The sequence below is a fragment of the Chrysochloris asiatica genome, unplaced genomic scaffold (assembly GCF_000296735.1).
Source record: "Chrysochloris asiatica unplaced genomic scaffold, ChrAsi1.0 scaffold00333, whole genome shotgun sequence".
NCBI lineage: Eukaryota > Metazoa > Chordata > Mammalia > Afrosoricida > Chrysochloridae > Chrysochloris > Chrysochloris asiatica.
This window is the reverse complement of record NW_006408851.1, coordinates 399387-425507: the sequence shown is the minus strand read 5'-3', so window position 1 is coordinate 425507 and position 26121 is coordinate 399387. Positions and strand designations below refer to the sequence as shown.

At 52.8% G+C, this 26121-nt stretch overlaps 5 protein-coding genes across 8 annotated transcripts in view; 2 read left to right on the top strand and 3 right to left on the bottom strand.

Moving 5' to 3' along the window:
- Positions 1–4331, top strand: part of PPT2 (palmitoyl-protein thioesterase 2) — a 26196-nt gene extending 21865 nt beyond the window's left edge. The window contains exons 7-15 of one of the 2 annotated variants that reach the window (XM_006875560.1): positions 2302–2306; positions 2513–2635; positions 2808–2930; positions 3033–3142; positions 3239–3334; positions 3448–3618; positions 3698–3777; positions 3859–4012; positions 4288–4331. In XM_006875560.1, the coding sequence (XP_006875622.1) occupies positions 2302–2306; positions 2513–2635; positions 2808–2930; positions 3033–3142; positions 3239–3334; positions 3448–3618; positions 3698–3777; positions 3859–4012; positions 4288–4331 (906 nt within the window). Of the gene's footprint in view, positions 1–43; positions 288–2301; positions 2307–2512; positions 2636–2807; positions 2931–3032; positions 3143–3238; positions 3335–3447; positions 3619–3697; positions 3778–3858; positions 4013–4287 lie in introns of those variants that run through there. The other variant, XM_006875561.1, reaches the window with a different exon arrangement.
- Positions 4332–4581: 250 nt separating this feature from the next.
- Positions 4582–12240, bottom strand: AGPAT1 (1-acylglycerol-3-phosphate O-acyltransferase 1). Of its 2 annotated transcripts, none has more exons than XM_006875558.1 (7): positions 11915–12240; positions 7576–7784; positions 7155–7288; positions 6660–6835; positions 6421–6516; positions 6272–6344; positions 4582–5789 (listed from the first exon to the last, which is right to left on the bottom strand). In XM_006875558.1, exons 2-7 carry the CDS (start codon positions 7773–7775, stop codon positions 5605–5607), a joined length of 864 nt encoding a protein of 287 aa, XP_006875620.1. In that variant the 5' UTR covers positions 7776–7784; positions 11915–12240; the 3' UTR covers positions 4582–5604. The 2 variants fall into 2 exon arrangements, with proteins under 2 accessions (XP_006875620.1, XP_006875621.1); XM_006875559.1 differs by having other exon boundaries at positions 5179–5789; positions 7155–7200; positions 11915–12120.
- Positions 12241–14444: 2204 nt separating this feature from the next.
- Positions 14445–16461, top strand: RNF5 (ring finger protein 5, E3 ubiquitin protein ligase). Its single transcript, XM_006875557.1, has 6 exons — positions 14445–14712; positions 15629–15647; positions 15737–15849; positions 15937–15991; positions 16070–16187; positions 16294–16461. Exons 1-6 carry the CDS (start codon positions 14573–14575, stop codon positions 16389–16391), a joined length of 543 nt encoding a protein of 180 aa, XP_006875619.1. The 5' UTR covers positions 14445–14572; the 3' UTR covers positions 16392–16461.
- Positions 16462–17248: 787 nt separating this feature from the next.
- Positions 17249–19869, bottom strand: AGER (advanced glycosylation end product-specific receptor). The gene is given in 11 exon segments (XM_006878400.1): positions 17249–17289; positions 17564–17624; positions 17627–17674; positions 17989–18078; positions 18290–18417; positions 18557–18742; positions 18839–18926; positions 19021–19085; positions 19252–19438; positions 19559–19665; positions 19818–19869. Coding segments are annotated over 11 exon segments (1053 nt in total).
- Positions 19870–22018: 2149 nt separating this feature from the next.
- On the bottom strand, positions 22019–25266 carry PBX2 (pre-B-cell leukemia homeobox 2). 2 transcript variants are annotated; one of them, XM_006875555.1, is made up of 9 exons: positions 25046–25266; positions 24099–24172; positions 23625–23872; positions 23354–23544; positions 23125–23260; positions 22852–23005; positions 22426–22514; positions 22211–22297; positions 22019–22111 (listed from the first exon to the last, which is right to left on the bottom strand). In XM_006875555.1, the coding sequence occupies exons 1-9, from the start codon at positions 25264–25266 to the stop codon at positions 22019–22021; spliced, it is 1293 nt and encodes a 430-aa protein (XP_006875617.1). The 2 variants fall into 2 exon arrangements, with proteins under 2 accessions (XP_006875617.1, XP_006875618.1); XM_006875556.1 differs by having other exon boundaries at positions 22396–22514; positions 25046–25113.
- Between the last annotated feature and the right edge of the window lie 855 nt (positions 25267–26121).

The window sequence follows — 26121 nt, the reverse complement described above, 5'->3', positions numbered from 1 at the left end:
CCCCCCCCCCCATTGCTTCTGTGACTTTTTGTCCACCTCAAAGGTTTATCTACGGGATTCTTTTGGTCTGAAGACGCTCTTGGCCAGGGGGGCCATAAGGAGGTGCTCAATGGCTGGAATCATCCATACAGCCTGGCACTCTAACCGTACCCTTTATGATGCCTGCATTGAACCATGGCTTTCCTGAGGACATCTGCAGGGGTCCCCCAGGTGCCCACAGTCCAGAGACCCAGTGTTGGCCTTGGAAAGCAGACGTCAGGCTCCAGTGTGCCTGTGACAAACTCATTTTCTCCACACTGCTCCTCACAACCAGGGCTCTCAGAACCCTTGCTCCTCTGTGAGTGACTCATCCTGGTCACCCCCACCTCATGTCCTGTCATTTGGGGGCTTCTTTATGCTCTCCCTTTCTCCTAAGGTCAAGGTTGGTGAGTGGGGAACCAGGTTTTTAACCTGCGGTGGCTGCGGCTGCTCCTCCTCTGTATCTCAATGTACAGGGACGAAGAGGGGGGATTCCAGCCCCTGCCCACCACGGGGGCTTCCTTCCAGGCCACTCAGGACATTTTTAACATCTGTTCTCCCCATGTTCCCTCTTCCTCTGAATGTCCCATTTGTTAGCCTTCCCAACCTCCAGGAAAGACTGCCCATGAGCTTGGGGTTCTGAGGCTCCCCTATGGGGACAGTCCGTTCTTGAAGTGTCAGTGTTGGGGAATATCTGGGCCTGCAAGGCCCATCTCAGGTTTGGGATCCCCCAGTCCCTATTTTCAGTGTTGGGGTACCCTTGGGAGCCCAATTTGTCTGAGGCCCCAGCCCCTCTTTTAGCTACCCTTTGAATGGGGTATTTCACCTGTATTTATGGAAATAAAGTTCCATTTCCTCAGTGTGGCTTGGCTCATTTCCAGGTGAGGGGGACCTGGCTCCTCAATGAGGGTGGGGATGGAGAGCCTGGGGCCTGGGTGCCCGGATGCCTGGTCTGGGGTGGGGACCCCCTTGGTGTTTCCGTTTTCTCAATGCCCATTCTGTGTGGGTTCCTGGTTCTCTGCGGGTTCTTTCCTGCTCAGGACAATTATCTTCCTGTCTCAGCCTGAGATTGGGGGGCTGAGCCAGGGGCTCCAGTACTCTGGGCCCCAGTCCCATGGGGCAGAATGTGCCTTCCACCCCCAGGCTAGATGAGGGTCTGAGGGTTAGGGTGGGCATTTGTTGTGCCCCTATTCGACCTTTAGAGGCCAGAGCTGGGTGAAGGGCTGGACAATGAGCCTCCTTTTTCCTGAAGGAAGGAATTTTGGCTGAGACAATAGGGCCCTGTCTGCTTTGGTATGGGGGTCGGTGGCTGACTCAACCTTGTGCACACCCTACAGCCCTAACAAATGTCATCAAGAGATGGAAGCAATTTTCCTCTTGGTGCCTTGGGCTGCCCCCTTTGCCCAACTGCCCCTTTGTGACGACTTGCCCTTTTTTCTTTCCTCATCTGTTCTTGCCTCTCCTCCCATGACCTGACCCCACATTTTCCCCTCAGCTCCGTCTCCCTCTCCGCCCAGCTTCCCAAGCCCTTGAGCCCCAATCTGGGTTGGATTGAAGGTGGGGTGGGAAGAGGGGCACTGGTGATGATGTAGAGCCAGGAACTCCTGCTGATTTGGGGGGATGGGTGTCCAAAAATAGGGGGCCTCAGAGAATAGGAAAGAAACTTCTAGAGGGCCCTTTGCTGAGTAAAGTGGGATTTGAACTCCTCTGAGCTAACCAGGGTTGAGCTAAGGAGGAGACTGGTGGGAGGGGGCAGAGGTGGGAGGACTCTGTCTGGCCCAACCCTGCCTTCCCCAGCCTGCCCACCAGTCTGAGCTGCTGCTTCTGAGGCTGGTGGGCCTGAAGTCTCTGGGGAGAGAGGAAGCCAGGTGGGAATGGTGAAAAGGGAGGCCAGGTGCGGGATGTCAATGGGGAGGGAGTGTTGGTCACTCAGACAAGACCTTAGGGTAGGTATGAGTTTAGGGGTGTTGTCTGAGAGAAGGGTGTGTGGGGCTTCAAAAAGTTCGTGGAATAATTGAATTAAAAGGTAATGAATTTTTTTCACAAATTTTTCAAGTCCCATGGTATGTGGGGTGGAGTGTAAGGGCAGTTTAAAAAAAGAAAAAAAAAGGTGTGTGTTTCCAGGTAGTTAGGTTTGTATATGTGTGTGTGTGTGTAGGAGTAAGGTTCTAGAGGATGGTGAAGAGGATGTAACTGGTGTTTATCTAGGGCTCTGAGGTACAGACATTGAGGGCAGGTTTGGCTAGGTTGGAGGGGTGGTAGAAGGTGTGTGTATGGTATAAGCCTGTATAGATGCTGCATGAATCATAAAGGGTTGGGGGCTGGTTGAATACACACGTAAGCGTAGACATTGCTGGTGCAAGTGCCAGTGTGTAAAAGTGAATTTCCTGAGCTCCTCAGGAGGGCAATAGCAGGCTGCTCTTGGTGGGACTGGATCTGCTGAGGTTAGGAGAGGGGAAGGGCCTCCATTAACCTCTTCCTGCCTGCAGCTCACAGAGTCTGGTGCAAGGAGAATCATGGGCTCTGGGACTGAGCTGTGCATTCTGTTAAGAGGACTCTCATTCCTCCTGCTACTGATGCCAGGCGAGGGGGCCAAGGGTGGATCCCTCAAGGAGAGGTGACAACAGGGCAGGGGCAGTGGGGAGCGGGGGTGAAGTAGTCACCAAGCATTCTGTTGGTGATAGTTTAGAATGGGGTTGAGAGACACTCATGGTTACCTGGAGGGAGGATGGGGCCTCAGTGGGGCTTGGCCCACTCAATGTCTCCCACCTCCTCTGGCATGGGTGCAGCCATGGGGTCTGCTCCAAGCAGACGCTGGTCGTTCCACTCCGCTACAATGAGTCCTACAGCCAACCCGTGTATAAGCCCTACCTGACCCTATGCACTGGACGGCGAGCCTGTAGCACCTACAGGTAAGGGATGGGGAGCTGAGGCTCTAGGATCTCCAAGGAGGAAACCCAAGAGCCCAGCCTGGCAGTAGCATCCCAGTATCCTGAGCTGCCGCTGTGTTCTAGGACTACATACCGTGTGGCATGGAGGGAGGTGAGGCGAGAAGTGCAGCAGACCCATGCTGTGTGCTGCCAGGGTTGGAAGAAGCGGCACCCCGGGGCGCTCACCTGTGAAGGTGAGGCTGGGTCTCCTGGGGTCTTGGGGAAGGCCCATCCTGCAGGGCTGGCACTGGAGGGTTAGGTGTTGATCTCCTTCCTCTCTCTCCTTCCAGCCATCTGCACCAAGCCCTGCCAGAATGGAGGAGTCTGCATTCGGCCAGACCATTGCGAGTGTGCCCCTGGCTGGGGTGGGAAGCACTGTCACGTAGGTGCGCCTCGTCTGCTCACCTCACTCCCTACAGTGGCGCTGGGAGCCTCCCTGCCTACCATAGCACTTGGCCTTGCCCCATTTCTTCAGCCCCCAACTCTTTTCCATGACTAGATGTGGATGAATGCAGGATGGGTGTCATGCTCTGCTCACACAGCTGTCTCAACACTGCTGGCAGTTTCGCCTGTGGATGCCCTGGTGGCCTAGTGCTGGGCCCAGACAGGCGTACCTGTGCAGAGGGCCCTCAGGAGCCCCCAACCAGTGCCAGCATCCTCAGTGTGGCCGGTGAGTGGGGGGTAGAGGACACAGGGAGGGCCCAGGGTCAGCAGTGGGGTAGATGTGGTGGCCCCACTCTTTGTCTTAGTTCGGGAGGCGGAACATGATGAGCGTGCCCTAAGGCGGGAGATTAGGGAGCTGCGAGGGCGCCTGGAGCAGCTGGAGCAGGTGAGTAGTGAAGGCCAATGCCAAGCCTGCAGGGCACAGTGGGCTCCGACCCAAGCTCCTGAGGCATCTCTTCTTTGGCAGTGGGCTGGCCAGGCTGGGGCCTGGGTCCGAGCTTTGCTGCCCATGCCTCCTGAAGAGCTGCAGCCTGAACAGGTGGCCGAGCTGTGGGGCCGCGGTGACAGGATCGACTCTCTCAGTGACCAGGTGTTGCTGCTGGAGGAGAAGCTAGGTGCCTGTGAGTCCTCCCTATACCTGTCATCCTCACCAAGAACCTCCTATCCCCTGTTTGCTTCCCCAGCTCTTTGAAGCTCTGCCCCAATTATTGCTTATCATTTTCCAGAATCTCCCCTCCCTGGATACGCCCATTCCACTGCCCCTTTTTCCTGGGAGGCTGGCCAGAGCCCAGTAGTTCCGGATATTTATTGGGTATTAGTCTTTCCAACACCCACAGCCCACCTCCATGCCCCCAGCAGCCACAGCCAATGTATCTGTCTCCTTGTCATTGACCAGGCTCCTGTGAGGACAACAGCTTGGGTCCCGGCCTCAACCGCTGATAAGGAGCCTTTACAGCAGTCCTACCCCCTAATTTATACAGAAACTGGACTCTCTAATGCACTGGGGTTGGCTGACTTGGGAGCTGCAGATAAGGCTGTCTATCCACTTAGGGACAAAGGAAACTAGAGCGCTGGGAAAGAAAGGAGACACAACTTGCCGTAGCCTGTCCAAGTCTTCTTAGGGGCAGGCCCAGGTTGCCTGGGCTAAGCCTGTTCTTCAACACCTAACACACACAAGCCAGAAAGCGCCCAAATCTCTCTCTCTCTTTATTCTCCGTTTCTTGCTGTTATCCAGGTAATAAAAACCAATCACACAAAGCTGTGTCCCACCCTCTCCTTTTTGCTCCCAGCCCACCTCCCCGATTGTAGGAATGGGTCTGGGATGGGAGGCAGGGAGTGGCTAATGCCACAGCAGGGAAATGAAAACTGGCTGGAGAGGGAAAGCCTCAAAAGAAAGAGAAATAAATTAAAAACCCTCCTGTCCCCTCCAGCCAGGATTCAGTTCCTTCCACAACTCCCCAGGGAGAAGTGAGCGCAGCACCTGATGTCTGCCTCTCCCCCTTGTGTCTGATGGAATGGCACAGTGGGGCTGCAGGGATGTGGGGGGAGGGTCCAGGACCACTGAAGAACTGTACCAGGTGTGAGGGAGGGGAAGCAGAGAGAAATGTGTGGACACCAAACTGGCCGTGTGCGTCCAGGAATGTGCGCAACCCTGGGCACTGGGTATGGGCAGGGATGAGACCTCTGAGTTACAAGAGTCCAGCCCCCAATGACAGGAGGCTCCCTGGGGTGGGGATCAAGGTGCTGAGGAGTATTCTCAGGATGAGTCTGGGAGGACTGTTCCAGGAGCCACAGGGTGAAGAGTCCTCCTCACAAATAGATGAGTCCACCGACTCCAAGGATGTGGAGTGGAAGGAACTGTCCATGGAATGGATGAGTCCACTGGCCAATGTGGAATGGAAAGGGAGAGGGGACCAGATGGAGTGTTTCCCACCCTTGTGTAGGCTGAGCCACTCCAGAGGGAGGAGGCAACTGTTCCACAGACAAGATGGCAAGAGGTGGGTCAGAGTGGAGAGTGCACTGAGGCAAGAGAGTCCAAGGGTGGGCTGGGAAGGGGCAGGGAGCGCTGTATCCATATTCACTTCAGAAGGTGAAGATTCCAAAGAGATGAACAGGTGGGGAGAGGGGAAACAAGGAAGAGGGCTGGGCCCTGCTCCAGGACTCACTAGATTGGTAGGTGTGGGAAGAAAGGTAGGGTAGGTAGGAGGGGAGCTCACAGCCGGGCCTCAGCTACTCCCACAGGCTTCTTCAGATAGTCACCACCACCCTGGCCGTCAGTGGAGATTTCCCGGAAAACTGTGAGCATGGAATGCCGGACTCTGTCTGCCAGCTCTGGAACGTCATCTGGTGTCAGTCCTTCTGTGGGCACTGGGGGCAGCACCCGTACCTGACATCGCCCTGGGAAGAGGGAGGGAAATGTCATGGCTTGTCCTCACAGGCCTCTGCTTCCAGGTGGGGCCCAACTCCCAGTTCCTCCTGAGCATGCCTACTACTTACTTCCTCCGGACTTTCAGTTCTCTCCCCTCTAGCTGGCTCCACCTCTCGGCTCGCCAGCGGCCATCCATTCTGAGGCCTCCCTACACAAAGCTTTTCCAAGATCCCAATCCAGATACTTCCTCAGCAGGCCTCAAGCCCCAACTGTCTGATTTTAGCATGTACTGTGGCTATTCATTATTGCTTTGTGCACACAAGTCTTGTCTTTCCCACGCTGTAACAACTCAGGATGCATTTTACACACCGTGTAGGGTCAGACTAGCTGATGCCATGGGTTCCTCCTAGCTCTGACATTCCACACTCACTGGTCCTCATGTCTCGTGGGAACATCCCCCAAACTTCTCCAGGGGTCTTCCCATCCATTCTCTGACCCCTAGAGCTCTCACCCGAAGTGAAGCGGCGCTCCTTCTTGCAGTAGAAGTCTTGGTAGGAGGACATAACTATGGGGACAATGGGAACCTAGTGGAGGAGAAAAAGGGCTCAGAGAAGAAGGGAGGATGGGGGTTTAGCCGCATGAAGGGAAAGTAGTAGTCACCTGGGCCTGGACTGCGAGGTGAAAGGCGCCACGCTTAAAGGGCAGCATAGAACCATTGTGGTTTCTTGTTCCCTCAGGAAAAACCCAGACCCGCACCTGGGAGAGAGAAAGAAGGGTCAGAAAGTAGGTGTGATGTTTTGATGGGACCTCTAAGGAGCCTAGGGCCTTACATATTAGTTTATTTACAAAGTGTTCTACTCCACAGCCCCATGAACTCCCATTTCCCCAGTGTGACTCACGTCCTGGGTAAGCAGGGTCTGGGCCACCTCAGACATGACACTGATGGCATCTCCTGTGCGCTTCCGGTCAATGAAGATGACTCCCGCCAGCCAGCAGGCCAGCCCAGCAGAGCCAGCCCAGAGCAGCTCACGTTTGGCAATGGGCACACAGCGGCCAGGCAGGACCTCCATCATCCCTTAGGCAGAGGTGGATGGAGGCGACGATCAGGGTGGAGGCAGCAACCCCACCCAGGTCATCACTCACATTTCTTGGGACTGGAAATAATGGCAGGGAGGGCCTGGAGGGGGCAGTTAGGAAGGAGGGAAGTGTAAGTAAAGGTATGCCTACTCTGCCTAGACAGCAGTCTACACTAGGGAAAGAAGGCTTGAGAGGGAATGAGGGGACAAGATACTAGAGGAAGGGAACTGAAGCCTTCCAGCGAAGAGAGCTCTAGGGAAAGTTCTGGAAGGAAAGGCAAGGTTGGTTGAGGTGTACCCTATGGACAGGGGTCTCACCAAGTAGGTCGAGGGAACTCTGGTGATTGGAAACGACGACGTAGGGCTGCGAGGGAGGGAAATGGTGGGCCCCTCGCACCTCCACTCGGATCCCGTACAGGTATTTGATGTGGAGCAGCATCAGACGCAAGATCCTGTGGGCTCACATCAAGAGGGCTCATGGGGATCTATATGTCTCATCTGCCTTAGCCCCTCTCACCCCTCTTGTCTTTCTGCACATCTTTGTCTCTGGGTCCTCCATCTCTTCCACTTGCCCTCCCGCTCCTGACTCTCAGGGTCCCTCAGGACCCATCCCCTCTCCTCACTTCATAGTCTCCCTCTTGTCTTTCTGCACATCCTTGTCTCTGGGTCCTCCATCTCTTCCACTTGCCCTCCCGCTCCTGACTCTCAGGGTCCCTCAGGACCCATCCCCTCTCCTCACTTCATATTCTCCACGTTGCGTCCTCGCACAGCACACACAGGGATGGCCAGCACAGCCAGGAAGAGGATCCAGCCATTGTAGAAGGCCATCTTGAAGAAGTACTTGGCACTGGGGCTGCAGAACCACACAGTGGGCAGCAGGAAGAGCAGCAGCAGGAAGAGCAGCAGTAGTACCGTCCATGCCCCTGGCCACAGTTCCATTCTGGCCACCTGCCAGGGACAGAACAAGGGACAGTGGGCCTGCTTCTGGAGTGACGCCGAGTGGGTAAGGCATAGAGGGTGGGGTATATGACTATGAGGACAAGGGCCAGAGCTCCCACTGGACACTGAAACCTTCCCAGGTAGGTCTCTACGATGGGGGCAGTGGGAATGGGGACCTCAGGACTGCTCCTTGCAAATTCTGGATCTACAAGGGGGCTTCAAAAAGCTTGTGGAAAAATTCCAATATCTCTCAATGCCATTTCTTCCATGAACTTTTTGAAGCGTCCTCATATTCAGACAGACAAGGGACATGCGACATGGGCACCACAATTCAGACACCACACAAAGACGACAATAATAATAATGAGCGCTAACACTTGTAACTGGTAAGGGTCTTATACTAATGGTCTAAATCTGCACTGTCCAATATTGTAGCCACAAGCCACATGTGGCTCCCGAGCACTTGAAATGTGGCTAAGTCCAAATGGAGCTGTGTCAAATACACATCAGATTTCCAAGGCTTAAATGAAAAACAGAATGTCAACTATCCCACTAATCATTTTTTAAAAAATATTGGCTGCATGTTGAAATGATCATCTTTTGACTATATTGGGTTAATAAAGCATATTACTAAAATGAATTTCACTGGTTTCTTTTTACCTTTAGAAACGTAGCTACTAGAAAATGAAGAATTACATATGTTGCTCACACTGTATTTCTACTGGATGGAGCTGGTTTATATACTTAAGTTAAATTCTTAGCATGATCCACACAATAATCTATGAGGTACTATAAGGGACCTTTAAGAAGTTTGTGGAAAAATGGAATGAAAAGATAATGAAACCTTCCCACAAACTTTTTGAAACACACTGTATTATTATTTACATTTTCTAGGAAATAGTCCCAGAGAAGTCAAGTGACTTACAGTCATACAGATCTTAAGAGGCCATCCTTAGAAGAAACCTAAGCAGCTTGTACTCCTAACCACTCGGTTACGCTGCTACTTGTATGTATACACTATACACCTTTACACTGAGCATACAGCACAGACAGTGACAGTTAACAGACACACAGGGCTGATAGGCAAGAATAAAGGCTCATGTATAAATGCACACAGACATACACTGACTTTATGAGTAAAGTACACATTCACACACATTTACAAACCCAGCCAGTGATAAAGGAATATAAATGCACATCTAGAAAGATCCCTGTCCACCCAACCAATCTCCCCATTCCCAGATAAACCCATGGAGTTGCTACAGATAATAGATGCCCAATCAAATCCCACCACACCTTCCCTCCCAGCAATCCTAGAGGCCACTAGCGCAGGCAGGTACAGTGTGAATGGTCTCACCAAGTGGAAAGAGGACAGAGAATGAAAGGTGCATCACGCCACCTGCCCTGGGAGAGGAAATGGCTCAGGAGGAAGAGGCACAGGCACAAAGCATGCGCCTTCTGGTCCTTCCTCCTTCCTCACTCTGCCCCAAGCTGGGGACAGGGTCCCAAGTCACAAAATGGGTGTTTAGGCTAATAGGCTAATGCCTGTCATTCTCCCCTCAAGACCACAAGCACTCCTTCCCTCCCCATGCCTGTAAGAGCTGTGCTCAAAGGTAAGTCGGTTGCCAAGAGTGAAGGTAACAGACAACAACATGAACGCTGCTGCTGTGTGCCACGGAGTCGGTTCCAACTCATAGTGACCCTGTACAGGGTTTCCAAAGCTGTAAATCTTTATGGGAGCAGTACACCTCATCTTTCTCCGGATGAACAGCTGGTAGTTTCAAACTGCTGACCTTGCGGTTCGCAGCCTGATTCGTAACCACTACACTACCAGAGCTCCTTAAAGAAGCCCTAAGTGGTAGGATTTCTGAGCTGCCCCATCCCTGTTGTCCCTACAAGCTCAGACCAGCTTCCATTCTCCCCTGGACCCTGAGCTATTTGCAGTAGGCTCCTAACTCTTTTCCCTTAAATTCATCTTCCACATAGTAACCAAATTTTTCTATAGCACAAATCTTGAGTGTTTCCCTGTCTTGCCTGAAGGTCCTTCTTGACCAGTCGACTTTGGCTTACATCTTCAGCCACATCCCCACAGAAGCTGTTTGCTCTGGACAAACTGATTTACTTCAGTTCCTCAGACATACCATAGGCCTCCATGGTTCTGTGCTTTGGATGCTCTTCTTCACTTGACTCATACAGATCAGTGTCACTCTTTAGAGGTGCTCTCGAACTTTTCAGGCCTGTGTTTTTATTATTTTTACTTAGATCAGAGGTTCTCAAAGTATGGTATCAAAACCACCAGGTAATGTTAGAAATGCACATTCCTGGACCCATCCCAGATCTACTGACTGAGAAATTCTGGGCACTGAGCCCAGCCACCTGTGTTTTAACAAGCCCTCTAGGTGAGCCTGATGTGCACTCAAGTTTGAGGACCACAGATCTTGATGCCACTCTGTGTGTACCTGCTCAGGGGCATTTTCATTTCCTTCCCTTGGCTATAAACAGTTTGAGGGCAGGGACTGCCTTATCTCCAACGCCCAAGACTGGAGGCAGAGTAAGGCAATCAATAAACTTTCTGAATGGATTAAAAGGCTGTATACACACCCATACGCCCACAATTAATGAGATATGATAATCTGATCATGAATCAGATAGCTACACCTCTCGAGGAATAATAACCATGAAAAGAAAAGGCACCAAGCAAACAATGAACACTCCAAGCCTAATAGTAACCTATTCTGAATACATACAAACAATTCATGTGCATGCTGAGGCAGAGAGATACCAATCATGAAAATGACAGGTGTCACCTCACATGGGAGAGAGACCTACAGTATGGGGGACTACATGTCACAGGGGAAGGAACATGCTGCTGCCATCAATTACATGCCAACAGTGCAAAATGTGGACAATTGATACTGTCCACAAACAAATGCAGATGATTGGGGTGGTGGTGGCAGGGCTGACTGTGTGACACTGATGAGCTCTGTGGACACAGACAGTTCACAACTACTGTAGAGATGATGTGAGTAAAGAGATACAGGTCAGGGAGGTCAGTGAGGTACGTCATATGGGATGGTTCTTTGGGAACCTGGAGGCCCAGTTACCTTCCTCTAACACCTTTCATACTCAGGAGTAGATGTCCAAGGATTTAAAAGCATGTGGAAGTGTCAAATGGATTAAGAAGCAAACAGCTCACAAAATATACTGCCAACAGAAACATGAAATAAATAGTTTTGGATCCAGAGCACACATGTCACATCACTGTGTCCCAGAAGGAACATATATATGTGCAGTGTGAAAACACACAAAGCAAATGGAACAATCTAATCTGTGTGCGCTAGTCAGGTATACCATGGGATCCCACACATGAAGACTCTGGCATGGACCATGGATACAAGTGAACCAGAACAAAATAAGGCATAACGTTTACATGCTCAAGTAGACAAGCAAAAACCAAAACATTCCAGTACCACGAAACCACAAAGTAGATGCAATATGTGAAAAGACACAGAAGCAGTACTTGAATATGTCAAAATTGGGAGGCATGGAACCCCAAATAGGAGAATGGGTAATTCTGAGGTTAAATAACACATCACTTCTCCATAGTCCATGGACAACATCAGGACAACTGAGGCATACACACGCCGTTAAGCATGTCATGGGTACATAGGTTCAATGTAGAAAACATGGTCCCACACAAGGCATCTGTGTCAATAGGGTCTGAGTGTGGAAGGCCACTGCGAAACAAGAGGGCCTGTGCCTCTCATGAAACAGAGGTGTCTGAGGACATTCCTAGGAAGCAAATCCTGCTGGGAGGAGGAGGGCAATAAACCGCCTTGCCTTCTTCCTTCCCCCTCCCCCCCCTCCCAGAGTCATGTGGGGCCAAAGACCAGGAAGAGGAATTGGGGAAGGTGTGCGGAAATCTCTCTTCAGGATTCCCTTTCCAGATCCCCAGTCTCCAATTCATAGGGTTTCCATTTCTCCTCCCTTCCCGGTCTGTTCCATCATTCCTCCTCAGGCCCCCTCTCTTTGCTCCAGCAACCCTCTTCCCAGTCGGCCCTCCCAGACCCATCTCGCCCCATCCCCTCATCCACGTCCCTTTCAGCACCCACCCCCCTCCATCCCTTTCCCGCCCCCACCTCAGAGGGGTGGGGGGCCTGGGGGGCTGGCCCCCTCCCCAGCCAGGCTGCGGCAGCGGTGGTGGCGGCTGGCTGTGTCTCTGCCTCGGTCGGGGTGTCGGTGCCAAGGGGGCGACGGGACTGGGGGGTGTCCTAGCCTCGGCCGATGGAGGGGAGATGGGAGTGGGAGGCTGGGCCCATAGCGGTAGGAATGATGGGGGGTTGTCCCCCCAGCTCCCGCCCTCCCTCCCTTCCTGCTGTCTTTCTGAGGGCTGGGACTGCTGCTGCCGCTATCCCACCCCCCCTCCTCCCCAACGCCTGCTGGTTTCCGGGGCCGGCCAGGAAGTGGGGGGCGGTGATGGGCGGCCTGCTTTGCCAATCACCTCCCAGGGACCCAGGCATCTCCTCCCCCTCATCCCCATCCTCTTGCTAGTTCCTCCCCACATGAGCTCAGCTGGGCTTGCCTCTTCTCAGGCTACACCTGCATCTTTTCTCCAACCACTTTTGAACACACACAGCTCTAGATCCTGTGGTGCTGTGTTCCTTCCCCTTATTCTCCACTTACTGCCACTTTTACTTGGTCTCTCCCTTTCTCAACTCCAGTATCTGCTGCGTATTTTCTCCAGTTCCAATTCTTCTCTAAAACTCCTGTTCCTGCCCTCGATTCGGTTCCAAACATTTATTAAGCACTTACTATATAGCCAGGCATTAAGTTTCTTTACTTCATTTCTCTTTCTCTCCAGCGCTCCATCTCTCACCATCCAGCCTTCAGTCTAGGCTATTTGCCCTTTATATCCCCCCATTATCTCCCAGCTTCACTTCCCTCCCCCACCCTCTGTGGCCTTTCAAAGCTAAGGAATATGCTTTGGCCACTTTCTTCTTCCTTCCATGCTGTTTCACCTCAGGTACTTTCCTAGTTCCTTCCTTCCTATCAGCCTCCTTACTCACTCAAGCTAAGACAATCCTGTTCCCTTTCCTCCAACATAGATTCTGGCTACATCTTGTCTTCCAGTGGGTTCCATGAAGAAGAAGAAAAAAAGTGGGTAAGAATGCTGATTCCCTTGGGGTGACCATGCCGCCTTAATTTTGTAGCCATGTATCTAGCTTCCCCTTCAGTTTTGTTCCCTCTTCCCCAGGACCCCATATATTCCATTACCAGAGTTACTCCATCACCCCTCTTCCTTGGTCTCCATCTCTCTCACTAAATTCTTTCAATGTCCTCAGGCTTTCTAAGCCCGCACTTCCCCAGTCCTCCTCCTATAAGTACCTTCCAACTTCTCACCTCACCCCACTTGAGTCACGTGGGACCTTTTATCTGGTGTTGTTGAACTGCCTTCTGACAGTGTCTGCCTCCCTCCTCGGGACGCACCTTTTCCTTGCATGAGTTTACACGCCCTGAGGGTTGGATGTAAAGAACTCTGCCAGTGGACGAGGACTGTTACCTAGTTCTGCTCCGTGGACCAAAGTGAAAGTCACTGACTGTAGAAAAGGCCTAAACTCTGAAGCAGCTTGCCCAAGTCGTAGGGGTCCAGACCAGAAGGAAGACCCCCAGTTCTGCTGGACTGAAGAAGGAAGGGGCGGGCCTACCCCTACTCCGCCGCTTGTCACCTAAAAAGGGCGGGCCATGCCTATCTACACCCACTCACAAAGGGGCGGGGCCGTACTTTTTCTGCTTTTAGGTTTAAAACGAAGTCGAGGTCAACTCTGTTGTACCGTATGTGTCACATTCTGTAAATCACCTAAAGAGGGGCTGGCTGAGCCGTCTAGCCGAGGGAGACAGGTTAACACCAGCGCCACAGATCGATGCTCGCACCATCCAAACGACGGGCTAATCCCAGTTCTGCTCCCTTCTTCACTAAGAGGGAGGGGCGGACCCAAGTTCTGCTCTCTACGTCACCGAAGGAGGCCGGAGCCATTTTGAACCCTGAGACCCTAATATTTGCTCTCTTTTCCGAACTCTCCGCCGTCTTTCCAGGTCTTGGCCAATCAGGAGCAAAGGAAACGGTCCAATCAACCGAGATAATCCACAGTCGGAGGACCCGGATGACGCCGTGCCGAGGACTTTAAACCTCAATCCCGTCCAATTGTAGCGCAGTCACCATGGAGACAAATTAGAGATAAAGGGGTGGGACCAGAGAAGGCCAACTCGTGGTGCACATGCGCATTTTACCTAACCTCCATTTTTCGTCAGCGTTCTAACCAATCAATTGCTGCAGAGTCACAAGCGCCAAAGTCCAATAGGAACCCAGATTTTCACCGAAAGAGGAAGCGAAGGAAAAAAAGAGGTTTATAGTGGGCGAGGTCTGTAAGTCCTGAACCAATTACTTATGGTGTTTGGTTATGACAGGCAGCCACTCAGCCCAATAAAGCCCTCTTTGGCCGGCGACAGGGCTATGGAGTTTTTACCAATCCCTTGGCCGTGCATACTGACTCCGACTATACCAACCAATAGTCATTGTGCAAAGGCAGAACCGCGCGAGCCTTTTTTCACCCCCACTCTTTAGACCAATCCTTTCTTTTAAACCCTATGTGATTGGCAGGCACTCAGACCAATAGTGATTTTAAAAGCCTTGAAGCCTGCACAACGATCGTGGGCAGGAGGCGGTTTTTCGTTTGTTGGGGTGTGTGTATGTGTTTGGGTGTACTGAAGGGGTACGCGGGGGCAAAATAGAATCGGCCATGGCAGCGGCGGAGGAGGAGGACGGGGGCCCCGAAGGGCCAAACCGCGAGCGGGGCGGGGCGGGCGCGACCTTCGAATGTAATATATGTCTGGAGACTGCTCGGGAAGCTGTGGTCAGTGTGTGTGGCCACTTGTACTGGTGAGAACTGGGGAAGGGGTGTGGGAGGAAGGCTCCACCTCACTAATGGGCTGGCGGTAGGGGACCATCATACAGATATCAGAAGGCACATACTCATAGGTGAGCCCCGAGGAGGGACATATCTCTTTTTAGGTATGTGTGGGTGGGAGGGTCACCTCTGTAAAGACGAGACCTGTGGAAAGTAGGGGTTATGGGCATTAAGACCTGGGGACTGTACTGTTAAGAGGGTGTGGGACACAGCACGCAGCACAGGTATAAAGTGAGACCCCAAGTGAATGATCTTAGCTGTACAGGTGGAAACCGATGATAACCAAAGATTAGAGGAGGCCTGTGATAAGTGTGGGAAGCTCAGGGAATGGTGGGGTCACATTCAGGTGAGATCTGGGAGGAGTTGATGTGACAAATCTGGGTGTAAAGGCATTGTGAAGGGAGAGCCTTGAAAGGCTAAGTAGTTGTTAAATGCAGTGGAGTAGATACCAAACCAAAGCGCCCTTGCATAGGGTTTCTGAGGAGCAGCTGGTGAGCTTGAACCACCGACCTAGCAGTTCAAATGACTTTGCAGTCTGACGCATTAGCTCACAGCCCCACACCAGGACTCCAGGATCAAGGAAATAGGGTCTTTATTGGGCCTGAAAGTGAGTGGAAAAGCAGTAAAGGGGAGATAGCTAGCTAAGGTGTGATGTGACTAGATTGAAGGTGAAAACGTATGTGTGGAAGCGGATTAAATGCGTGGAGGAAGCTTGGAGCTTTAGGTGTTGGAAGATCAGAGAAGCAGGAAAGCCAGGTTGGATGTGGAAAATATGCAAAGCATTCCCAGGGGTTCCTGGGAAGAGGAGTGAGATATAAGTATCCATGAACACTCTCTTCTATAGCTAGCTTGACCTCTTTTTTTTTTTTTTTTCCTCCCACCACCCAGTTGGCCCTGTCTTCATCAGGTGCGTACTCAGAGGAGATGAAGAGGGAGATGGGAGGCCCGAGGAGCTAGAAGACTGTACTGGAGACACCTTCATTTTTTTCTCCCCAGTGGCTGGAGACACGTCCCGAGCGGCAAGAGTGCCCAGTGTGTAAAGCTGGGATCAGCAGAGAGAAGGTTGTGCCACTTTATGGGCGAGGGAGCCAAAAGCCCCAGGATCCCAGGTGAGAGAGGGAATGGTGCTGAGGGGAGGTTGAAGGCTTTCTGACCTGGGAACTTTTCTGTTGATAATCCCTTTTTGTCTTCCTCAGATTGAAAACTCCACCTCGTCCTCAGGGCCAGCGACCCGCTCCAGAGAGCAGAGGGGTGAGTCTTCTGGTCCTATTGTGTCCCTTCTTTCCTAAGACTTGCCTGGTTCTCCCCTGATTTTCTCCACCTCCCTAGGGATTCCAGCCATTTGGTGATATTGGGGGCTTTCACTTCTCATTTGGTGTTGGTGCTTTTCCTTTTGGCTTTTTCACCACCATCTTCAATACCCACGAACCTTTCCGCGGAGGCACAGGTAAGAGCCGTTTCTCAGCTCCTACCAGGGAGCCATCCTAATCCCCTCAAGCCCCCTCCCTGCCCTGGAGTGAGTACTTTCCCTACAACTCTTCTCTCTTCCACAGGTGTGGATCTGGGACAGGGCCACCCAGCCTCCAGCTGGCAGGACTCCCTCTTCCTGTTTCTCGCCATCTTCTTCTTTATCTGGTTGCTCAGTATTTGAGCTGTGTCTCCTTCCTGCCCACCTCCAGTCAGAGGAAAATCAGTATTGGGGTCCCTTTTGACCTTCCTTACTCCTGGACCCCTCTTCCACAGTCTCCTCACTTCTGTTGGCTGAAGCTCAACCAGCCACTCTAGAGGAGGGTGCAGGGTGGAGAAGTGGCATCCGGACACTGCTCGCTCAGCGGCATCCTGACTCTCCTGGCTCTAGGGGAGGAGGATGGACTGAAGAGAAGCTTGTTTCTCTTCTCCTAACCTTTGGTTCCCCACCCCAGATTTCTAGATTTGATGTTGAAAGGTGGGCAAGGCTCTCTCTTTCTTCCCCTCTTACTGATTTAATTTAATTTTTCTCTCCCCAGTGTCTAATATGTGTTTTGACTCTTAAGTGTTTCCTCCCACTTTAGTAACCTTCTTTATTATAAATTCAATTAAAAAAAAAGTGAAATATATTGGTGGGAACTCTTTCCACCGTCTGCCTTCCAGGACGGAAGAGTCTTTTCCCCAGCTTAAGTAGAAGTTTGGGGTGGAGTGGGGCAGCAGTGGGTAGAGTCCCTCATGGCAGGCTCTCAGATATGCAGGAGCGAGGGCGCCACACACACACACACACACACACACACACACACACATACGTACATACAGTACATGAGCACACGGGGCAAGGTGGGTCAAGTATTTACTTGTGTGTTTGTGGGGGGCCCTGATTGTGGAAGGAAGTTTGGTGATTTGGGGTAGAGATTGTACAGGGGAGAACCGGGCAGGTGCCAGAACAGTGAGCCGATGGCTGAGGTCTGGCTGTGGACCCCACTCAAGGCCTTCCTGCACTGTCCACGGCCACCTCGGGCTCCTCTGACTGGTGGAGTTCTACACGTTCCTCCTCTTCCTCCTGGTTTTCCGGGGCTTTTCTGGGGAGAAACCTGTTCATGGTTCTCGGCACTCCATTGTCTCATCCCAAGCCCCTCACTTGCTGCCTGGAAGCCCCAGTCTGAGGTGTCTGGCTTTCTCTACTCACCTCTCCTCTTGTCGCCGCCGCCTTTGCCAGACAATGATCCCAATGAGCAGGGCAGCTAATCCCAGGCCTCCCAGGATCCCTAGGATCAGGGCTAGTGTTCCCAGCCCCGGCTCCCCTACAGAACCTGTAGGGAGAGGAGAACTGAGGATACAGTACCTAGCCCTCACGGGTCCTTTCTCGTTGGCTATACCCCCAGCCATGTGTCTGGGGATCTGTCTGCCTCTTCTCTCTGATCTTATCCAACTTCTCACCTGCATTTGACCTCTCCTCGCTTGCCTCTGGAAGACAAAGTCAGCAAGTCAGAAGGGAAGACTTCAGTTTGGAAGAGGGTTATTTAGAGGGTCCCTATGTCTTTCCCTTTCTCCAAAGAGTGAGAGACTCCTTTTGGGCTGAGCTGCTGTCTTAGCAGGGTTTGGGTGGGATAGAGGAGGACTGGGTGCAGGGCTAGGGAGAGGACAAAGATGGTGTAGCTCTGGGACCATGGCAGAAGGAGACAACCCTTACTCCCCCAACCCCAGGATCCCTGGGATTTGTGTGTGTGTGTGTGTGAATGGGGGACGGGCGGGGGGGGGAGGGGGGGTTGTCTTCTCACCAATGATGTGGATGCTGACAGCACGGCTTTGCTGGGGCCCGTGGGTGGGATAGGTAGCCACACAGCTGTAGACTCCCTGGTCCTGAGGCTCTACCTCAGAGAGGAGCAGCACAGGGGTGGAGTGCTGGGAGAGCTGTATGCCCTGACAGGGGAAACACAGACAAGAGGTTACTATGAAACTCCTCTCCACACATCTCCTGTATCTGCATCCTCAGACACCTTGTCTGCCTCGCCTTCCCTCCAGTTAGTTAACCAGTGTTGTGTCTCCCTTCCTCCTAGCCCCCCTCTTCAGGTCACTCACATCCTTAAGCCAGTGAATCTGAGTTGGGGGCTGAGCAGGGGTTTCACAGGTCAGCCTCACAGATCCCCCAGGAACTACTGCTCCGCCTTCTGGCTCCACCACTAACTGGACCTCCAGGGGTAAGGGCTCTGGGGCTAGGGAGGGGCAAAACATTGAGTCATATCTGTGAATGATTCTGTGGAAATGGGCTGGTCCCCTTTTGCCCTGAGGGGAATATGTCCAGAGTATGCTCACTGGGCTTGGGGCCCTCCCCACCTCTACACTTACCCCAGACCCTGGGCTGGATGTGGGCAGCATGCAGAGCTCTGCTGCACCGGGGCAGGCCAGGGCTGAAGCTACAGGAGAATGTGGGGCAGGGGACCCCTCCCAGCACTGGGGTCACAATCAGTTCTGACTGAAGTGTGAAAAGCCCTGTCTCAGGGTGTCTCCTCGTCTCTTCCTTCACAAATACTCCTGGGTTGGGAAGAAGACAAGATGAGATGTCTCCAGGAAGGTGTGGGAGAGGGGTCAGAGAGAAGGCAACGCAGAGGGGAGACCTTGGTACTTAACCTTTTCCATCAGATACCAGAGCTTTTCCATCCAAGCGCCAGCTAAGAGTCCCTGCAGGGTAGCCCCCTTCTGACACACAGGTCCCCACCTGGGGAGAGTGACCATCTCATCATTTGGAAATAGAAACATTCACATACCCACACTCCTGTCCCATTCACAGGTTTACCTTCTATTTCCATTACCTTATTGGGGATACCAGCTCTGAGTTCAGAGGCAGGATCTACAATTTCTGGCTTCTTGGGAGTCTCTGGAGCGAGAAAAATCAATCAGGCTGCAACAGCAAACGTTCTCACCCCCCCAGATTTGGGGATGGAGGCAGTGGAAATCAAGGTTCTCACACACCAGGGTTTAGGAGTCAAGGGTTGGGGTTGAAGGCTTTTCCTTAGATGAGAGGTAGGCCCTGAAACCCTTACTGTAGACTTGGACTCGGTAGTTGGACTTGGTCTGTTTTCCATTCTTGCTCGTTGCCTGGCACCGAAAAGTCCCCTCATCTTGGATCCCGACAGCAGGAAGGAGGAGGGAGCCGTTAGAGAGGATCCGAGCTACGCTATCGCTATCCCAGTCTCCCTGGACCTTCCAACCTTCTGTCCGGCCTGTGTTCTGGGGACAAAGAGTTTAGTGAAAGCCCTTTGGGTTGGGGGGAACTGATGAGGTAAAGAAGTGGGGATGTGAATCGATGGTTTCTGGAAATCAAGCGTCTGGGATGGGAATCCTGCTTACCAATTTCCATTCCAGCTTCTGGGGTTGTTTCTTAGGGGCCCCTTTGCATTTCAGCATTAGTGGCTCTCCAATCCGCACTGTGATGTTCTGACTGCTAACTACTGCCCCTGGGAGACAGCATCATGGTGGAGGGGCAGCAAGGGAAAGGGAGGCTGATGAAATTAGGATAGAATGGGTGAAAGCATGAAAAGTGCCCAGGTTCCTGCAAAGTCTTGGAGAGATCTGGGGTGGGGAGAGGGTTGTCAGGGGAGTGGCTCACCCCACAGACTGATGACCAGCACCCAGGCACCAGCTGCTGCACCTGCTGCCATCCTGCTTCCTCCCCAGGTTCTTTGCTGTCTGCCCCTTTCACTGCTGTGGCCACAGCCCTAGGGGAGGCTTGCACCCTGCCTCCTGCCCCCAATCTGCTCAGTCATAGGGAATGCTAGGAATTCATGCCTCTCTGAAGAGTCCTTCAGGTAATAGGAGAAATTACCACCCCACCCCTGGGCACTACCAGCCTGTGGGCACAGCCACACCTATGGGGGGCAGGGAAGTATGTTTTCCAGTCTCATCCCCTCCAGACACCCCGTCAGGACCCACCACCATTTTCCTATTCTATCTTTGTCTGCTGGGGTCTGTCTAGTGGATGACTGGAGCCCCATCTTGACTAGGCAAGGTTGCTAGGCAACTGGGTTCAGGTCATGCTGTTACGCCCTGGCCCTGTGGCTGGGGAGACAAGGGTGAACTGTGGGCCTGGGTAGTGAGGGCAAAGCTGGGAGGAGGAAGAGGAGGCATAAAGGGAACTCTGGAGAAACATATCAGGGACTTTGTGAGCAAAACTTTTTTTTTTTTTTTTTTCTGGGATTTGTCATATTTTTGAAAAAAATTCTCGACTAAACCCAGGGAAAAAAGAAAATTCTTTATTTAAAACTGCCATTTGTTCTGTGAAACTACAAGTTTACAAGTGAGGAGAGAACTGCCCCTGGACCGTGTTTCCCACTCCCACCCCCATCACACTCCCAACCTGCCCTCCTAAGCCTCCCCAGATCTTCACCAGGAGGGGTTCCCCATCAGTCTTGTTAAATCCTGAGGATGTTTGAGGGGTTCAGATGGCAGAGCTTGGGGTCAAGGATGGGTGGTGTTAGTTTTACTTTCCTCCACATCTGGCTTTTTGAAACCTCCCTCTCTTCCAATACCCCCTTAATTTTGGCGTTAGGAATTAAAAAAAAAAAAAAAGTTTAATTTCTGGGGCAACAGGAAGATACACAAGCACCCCAACCCATATATAACTTATTTGGCAATACCCTCCCCTCCTCCTAATTCTTACCCCTCCAATCTGAAAAGTTAAAAAAAAAAAAAGAAAATTAAAAGATAGGAGGTGGCACCTTCAATTTCCTCAAAATTGAGTCCAGCCCTGCCGAAGGGTAGTGGGAGGAAGGACAGAAGGCTTCTACCCCAAATGCAGCATTCAGCTGCCCCACAAACAACACCTCAGCCACTTCATGGGGGAGATCTTGGTACCCCTGCAAAATTCACTTCCTAATGGATAGGACTGGAGCCAGGTGAGCCTCTTCACCAGTTCTATTTGTTCCCCTTTCTCTTACCAGGACCCCTTTGGCTATCACCCCAATATGGGAAAGCAAGAAATCAAATAAAAAACCAATCAACATATTTATAAAACAGCTATTTCCCCAAACTAAATGAAAAAAAAAAAAATTAAGAACCAACAACAAAACACCCAACCCCTCCCTACCCGAATACAGATAGACCCCAGAATTTTTTTTGCCCCCTTGAAATCAAAAAAGTTCAACCCCAAAGCCCAGTCAACAATTCCCTAAAGTAGCAGAAACTCCCTCCGAGGTAGATATCTGAGTCAGACACTCTCGTCCACCGAGCGATTCTATTGGTTTAAGATGAGCTGCATATGAGGTAATAAAGCCCTCTGGAGGAGCAGGGGGTGGGGATGCACAGGGGGCATGGCCCATGTCCTCTGTCCAGAAGTTGTGTCCCCATTTTTGGCATCTCTGGTTGGGCAGGCCTGGCGTCTCCGCAGATTCCAGAGCAGATAAGTGGGGTGGGGAAAATAAGAGGAGGCTAGAGAGAGACTGCAAGCGCCAGAGAGTGAGAAAGTATGTGAGAGAAACCCAAATAGTTGTATGTATGTGTGTGAAAGATAAGTCTGACAAGCAGGTTTCTGGAAGTGTGTGTAAGTGTTTCTGTGTAAGAGAGAAGGGGGGGGGGGACGACTAAAAGGAGGAAACAAGGGAAGACAGACTCCTCTGTCCCCTTTGGGGACCACATTCGCCCTGCCATGTAGGTACTACCCCCAACACTGAGAGTCCAATCAGGGAGGGGAAGACACCATTTGCCCTTCTCTGTCTTGTGCTTCTCCTGTGTCTGGGGTTTGTCCTCTGGATGCCTGCATCTTTTTCAAAAGTCGCCTTGTGAGCCCCTGCCCTGTGGCCCTGAGGGGCAAGATCAGTTGGAAGTGTCTGAGTGAACGCTCCCTGGTCCTTCTGTAGGGGATGTCACTGAGGACGGAGTTACAGCCTCCTGCCAGCCACCATTTGCCTGGAAAAAGAGAAAATTAGGCTAGGGCTTTAGGACACTCTGTATGGGGACAGTGCAATTAGGGAGAGAACGGATGAGAAGGTTCCAGTATCCACTCACCCTCATTTCCCTGGGGCTGTACATCTGACCTCCCCCGAGGTTATCCCCGTAGCTCCCAGGCCCCATGGAGTGTCGAAGTGATTCCACCTGCAGGCAGCACAGAAAGGTGTAACAGAGGGAAGCTGCAGAAGAAAAAGTTCTTATGTCCTAAAGGGAGGGAGGCAGGAATTGGGAAGGCCCTATACAAGAAGACAAGAAGAGACGGGGCACCTGACCTGGGAAGCAGAATAGGAATCTCCGTTGAGCCCAGGCATCCCCAGAAACATGTCTCCGGATCCTGAGAGATTGAAGGAGCCACCAGAGCCTTGGGATTTAAGAGAGGGAGTTAGGGAGAGTGCACAGAGCTCCAAAGGGCAGACAGGAAACTCACTGCAAATCTCAGCTTCCAAAAATTCTTCTGTACTAGCTCTGGGAGTGTGCTTGATCCAAACTATCCACAAAACAACTATCTAACAGGCTGTTCCCGAGAAGTCCAAGTAAGTACACTTGAGTGGCCTCTATCCCCCAACATCCCTATCTTGTCTCAGCTTGGTCCCTCTCATCCTAAAAGGCCCCACCTACAACAATCCTGCCTAGACAGGAAGTGGGAACAAAAGCAGGAAGTATGCAAAACAGCCAGGCAGGGTGGCAGTGGGCTCTACCTGCAGAAGAAGGGGGAGTCGGGGAGCTGGTGCGGCTGTGGCCCCCCTGAGTGACTGAGACAGCGGTTTTGACAGCATAGATATTTGCCTCCTCTTGGAACTTTCCAATGTTTTTCTTATAGCGAATCCGCTTGTTGCCAAACCAGTTGGAGACCTGTGGGATATTGGGCAGAAAAGGAGGGTCAGAAAGAAATCTTTCCCTCTGTCCCTCATTCAGTGGAACCTGAGTTTTTTGCTTCAAGACTTCTCCCCAAGCCACTCCCCTCCAAATACCTGAGAGACAGTAATGCCACACTTCTTGGCGAGCTCCTCCTTAGCCTCCTCACTAGGATACGGGTTACTCAGGTGGGAGTAGAAATACTCATTTAGGACCTCGGTGGCCTGTTTGCTGAAGTTTCGGCGTTTTCTTCTACAGGGGAGGTGAGAAAGATGGTGCTTTGGCAGGACCACAAGGATGCATAACACGGCAGTTTGGGGGCTGGCCTGGGACCCTGGACCCCACCTGGCATCTAGGAATCGGGAACGAAGAATCATGACAGCCTCACAGGTGCTCTGCTTGAGCTGCATCTGGATGGCACTGAATTTCCGATGGATGATGCTCACCATGCGCTCCATCTCCTTGGGTGCCACAGGCCGAGTTCGGCTCTGCTCTCTCAGCAGGTTCATGACGTGGGTTGTGAACTCATTACATGCCTGCATGGGGGCCCATGTGCCAGTGAAGAGGAGTCCTCCCCCTAAGAGCCGGTCCCCTTCACTTACCCCAATCTCCTCACCTGCTCATACTTCTCCAACTCGGAGTGATAGATGTGGCGGATCTGGGCGAGTTTGCTGCGGTAGTCAGAGTGTTCGATGGAGTTGTCAGGGGACACGCCACCCCCAGAGGCTGCAGCAGCTGCAGCAGCTGCTGCTGAGTCCCCGCCTTTCTCGGGTCCTGCCACACCCTCTGCCAGAAGCATGTTGTCCAAGCGCATCAGCTGTGGGTCCACCGGCTCCTCCTCTTGGGAGCTTCGGATGCTGAGGCCTAGTTAGGTACAGGCAAGTGGGCTCAGGGACCCAGGGAATCCCACTCCAGTTCTCAGCCCTCCTGGAGCCCCGAGTTTCCCAGCTTGGGTTTCCTCCTCAGACCTCCTTAGCAATCTCCCCTACTTCCCACTTTCCTCAGTGCCCCAAATTGTCAAACTCTTAGCCCAAGTCCTATAGTAGTGTTCTGTTCACAGAGTTGAAGAATCAAGAGGGGGACCACATACCAGTTTTCTCCTTGATTTCACACAGGACGCTAAACAGAGCAGGCTTCATTCTGTGGCAATTTAGGGCATGTTTCCTTTGGAGGAATGGGAGTGCAGAAAAAGAAAGAGAAAAGTTGAGGAACAAAGTGTGGAGAGGGGAGCCTGAAAACCAAAGGAAAGGCTAGGGAGATCTGTGGAAGGAGAAGGGAAAGTGGGTTGAGGGCTGAGTGGATTTGGGAGACCATGGGAAGGGGCCAGCTGACTCAGAGCAGAGTGTGAGGAAGCTGCTTGGCTTTAGGACAACTGAGGGAGCTTAAGTACCCTGGGATGGGCTTGGGGTCAGGGGAAATGGTTTAAGGAGAGTTTAGGGGTGGGTGTCACTGGAGAAATGAGCTGGAGGCCCAGGTGGATAAGTCAGAGTTTGATGCTGACTAGTGGGGTCGCTGAACTCAATTGGGGAGTCCAGTAGAGAAGTGTGTGTTTGGGTCTGAACAGAGTGGAGGACGTGGTGCACCTAGTGTCTGGCTGAGCTGAGGGACACGGTAGGTGAGTTAGAAGCTCTGGGAAGGGGCGGAGAGGCCCTTAGGTCTGGAAAGAATGAGGGTAAGCTGGGTGAAGAGTTAGGGCAAGAGGACAGCATAGCCGGAGAGCAGTTTCTCGGTCTGTAAACCAGAAGGGGGCTCCAGAGATGAAAGGACCACGTTCCAGGGGAGTGTGGGGGTCAGCGAAAGGTTAGGAGGGGGGGTAAGTAAGACCACCTGGGGCTCCCTCTGTGAAGGTTTCAGGGCCTGGGTATGAGAGGAGGTTTGAGAGGGATCGCGTATCTTGGGGCTCCCAGGAGTAAGGAGGTTAAGAGAGCTGAAGGACTCCACAGAGGACCGTGGAGTTAGGGGGCTCCCAGAAGATTCAGACCTTGTGAATGGGCTCTTGCCAGGTCAGTGTGGGGGTCTCGGGGTGGGAGCACTCACTTGGCCTGGGCCTCGTCCAGGCTCTGGTCGGTGATGGTCATTATCTGCTGCAGAATGTCCCCGATGTCTTGCTTCCCTCGGCCTCCCGGGACCCCCCCGCTGCCCCCACCCGGATCTCCGCCACCGGGAGGCTCGCCAGGGCCCCCAGGCTCCCCGCCCACCAATCCCAGACCCCCCCGGCCCCCGCCTGGAGGGGGCGGCCCCAGCAGCCGCTCGTCCATAGCTGGGGGGGGCCCTGGGGCCCCCTCCCTGCTCCGCCCCTCCCCCCGCCTGGTTACTTCCCCCCAAACTCGCCGGGGCCGCTGCTCCCTCCGCCCCCACCCCCGCCCGTCTCTCCCCTCCCACCTCCCCCGGGGGTTCACCCCGACCCTGAAGGGAGATCTGGGGTACCGGCTGGGCCCCCCACAGGAGACCCCGGCCCCCGGCGGCGGAGGAAAATGGAGCCGGAGAGAGAGAGAGAGGGAGAGAGAGAGAGGAGGCCCAAGCGGGTGTGTGTGTGTGTGTGTGTGTGTGTGTGTGTGTGTGTGTGTGTGTGTGTGTGTGTGTGTGTGAGAGAGAGAGAGAGCGAGGGAGGAGGGAGAAGGGGGGGTGAGGGAGGGAGGCTGGGGGAGGGGAGCCGAGGAGGAAGAGGAGGGGAGAAGGGAGGAGGAACTGGGAGGAGCTGGGGGCGGGGAGAGAGGCAGAAACAGAGGAACTGAGATCGAGTGGAGGAGGGGACAGGGACCTAGGGACGAAGGGAGGAGACTGGCCCATCTGAAGAAATACGGGAAGCCCCCAGGGCTGGACTAAGCTGGCCCTTGAGGGGTCGTGTAGGGGCTGGAAAGGGGCATCCAACCTAGGCTCCGCGTCAGGGATGGGGTGATGTGGACTCTCCGGCCGCTGGAAAGCCTGGGATCACAGACAGCTCAGTTCATATTTCTTGTTCTAATGACTCCCCTCCCAGTTCTACTTAATTAAAACCAGGAGAGGGGGGCTGGGGGGGATAATTAGGGAGGTCTCCAGCCGCTGCTTAATAAGCCAGTAATTAACCAGCCAGGGAGCGGAGCTGGCCTCCAGCCAAATTGAGGAAAGAGGCA

Bases quoted from the DNA above. Each gene is read 5' to 3' on its own strand.
- AGPAT1 (XM_006875558.1), bottom strand. From the start codon at position 7,775: ATGGAACTGTGGCCAGGGGCATGGACGGTACTACTGCTGCTCTTCCTG. The intron at 6,836-7,154 runs GTGAGACCCCTG...CCTCTGCCTAAG, and splicing joins GAGTTCCCTCGACCTACTTG to GGATGATGGAGGTCCTGCCT. The intron at 5,790-6,271 runs GTGAGAGCTCTA...CCCTCTTCCCAG, and splicing joins GGAGCGCCGCTTCACTTCGG to GGCGATGTCAGGTACGGGTG.
- RNF5 (XM_006875557.1), top strand. From the start codon at position 14,573: ATGGCAGCGGCGGAGGAGGAGGACGGGGGCCCCGAAGGGCCAAACCGC. The intron at 15,850-15,936 runs GTGAGAGAGGGA...TGTCTTCCTCAG, and splicing joins CAAAAGCCCCAGGATCCCAG to ATTGAAAACTCCACCTCGTC. The intron at 16,188-16,293 runs GTAAGAGCCGTT...TCTCTTCCACAG, and splicing joins ACCTTTCCGCGGAGGCACAG to GTGTGGATCTGGGACAGGGC.
- PBX2 (XM_006875555.1), bottom strand. From the start codon at position 25,266: ATGGACGAGCGGCTGCTGGGGCCGCCCCCTCCAGGCGGGGGCCGGGGG. The intron at 24,173-25,045 runs GTGAGTGCTCCC...ATTCCTCCAAAG, and splicing joins CTGGACGAGGCCCAGGCCAA to GAAACATGCCCTAAATTGCC. The intron at 23,006-23,124 runs GTATTTGGAGGG...AATATCCCACAG, and splicing joins GTGGCATTACTGTCTCTCAG to GTCTCCAACTGGTTTGGCAA.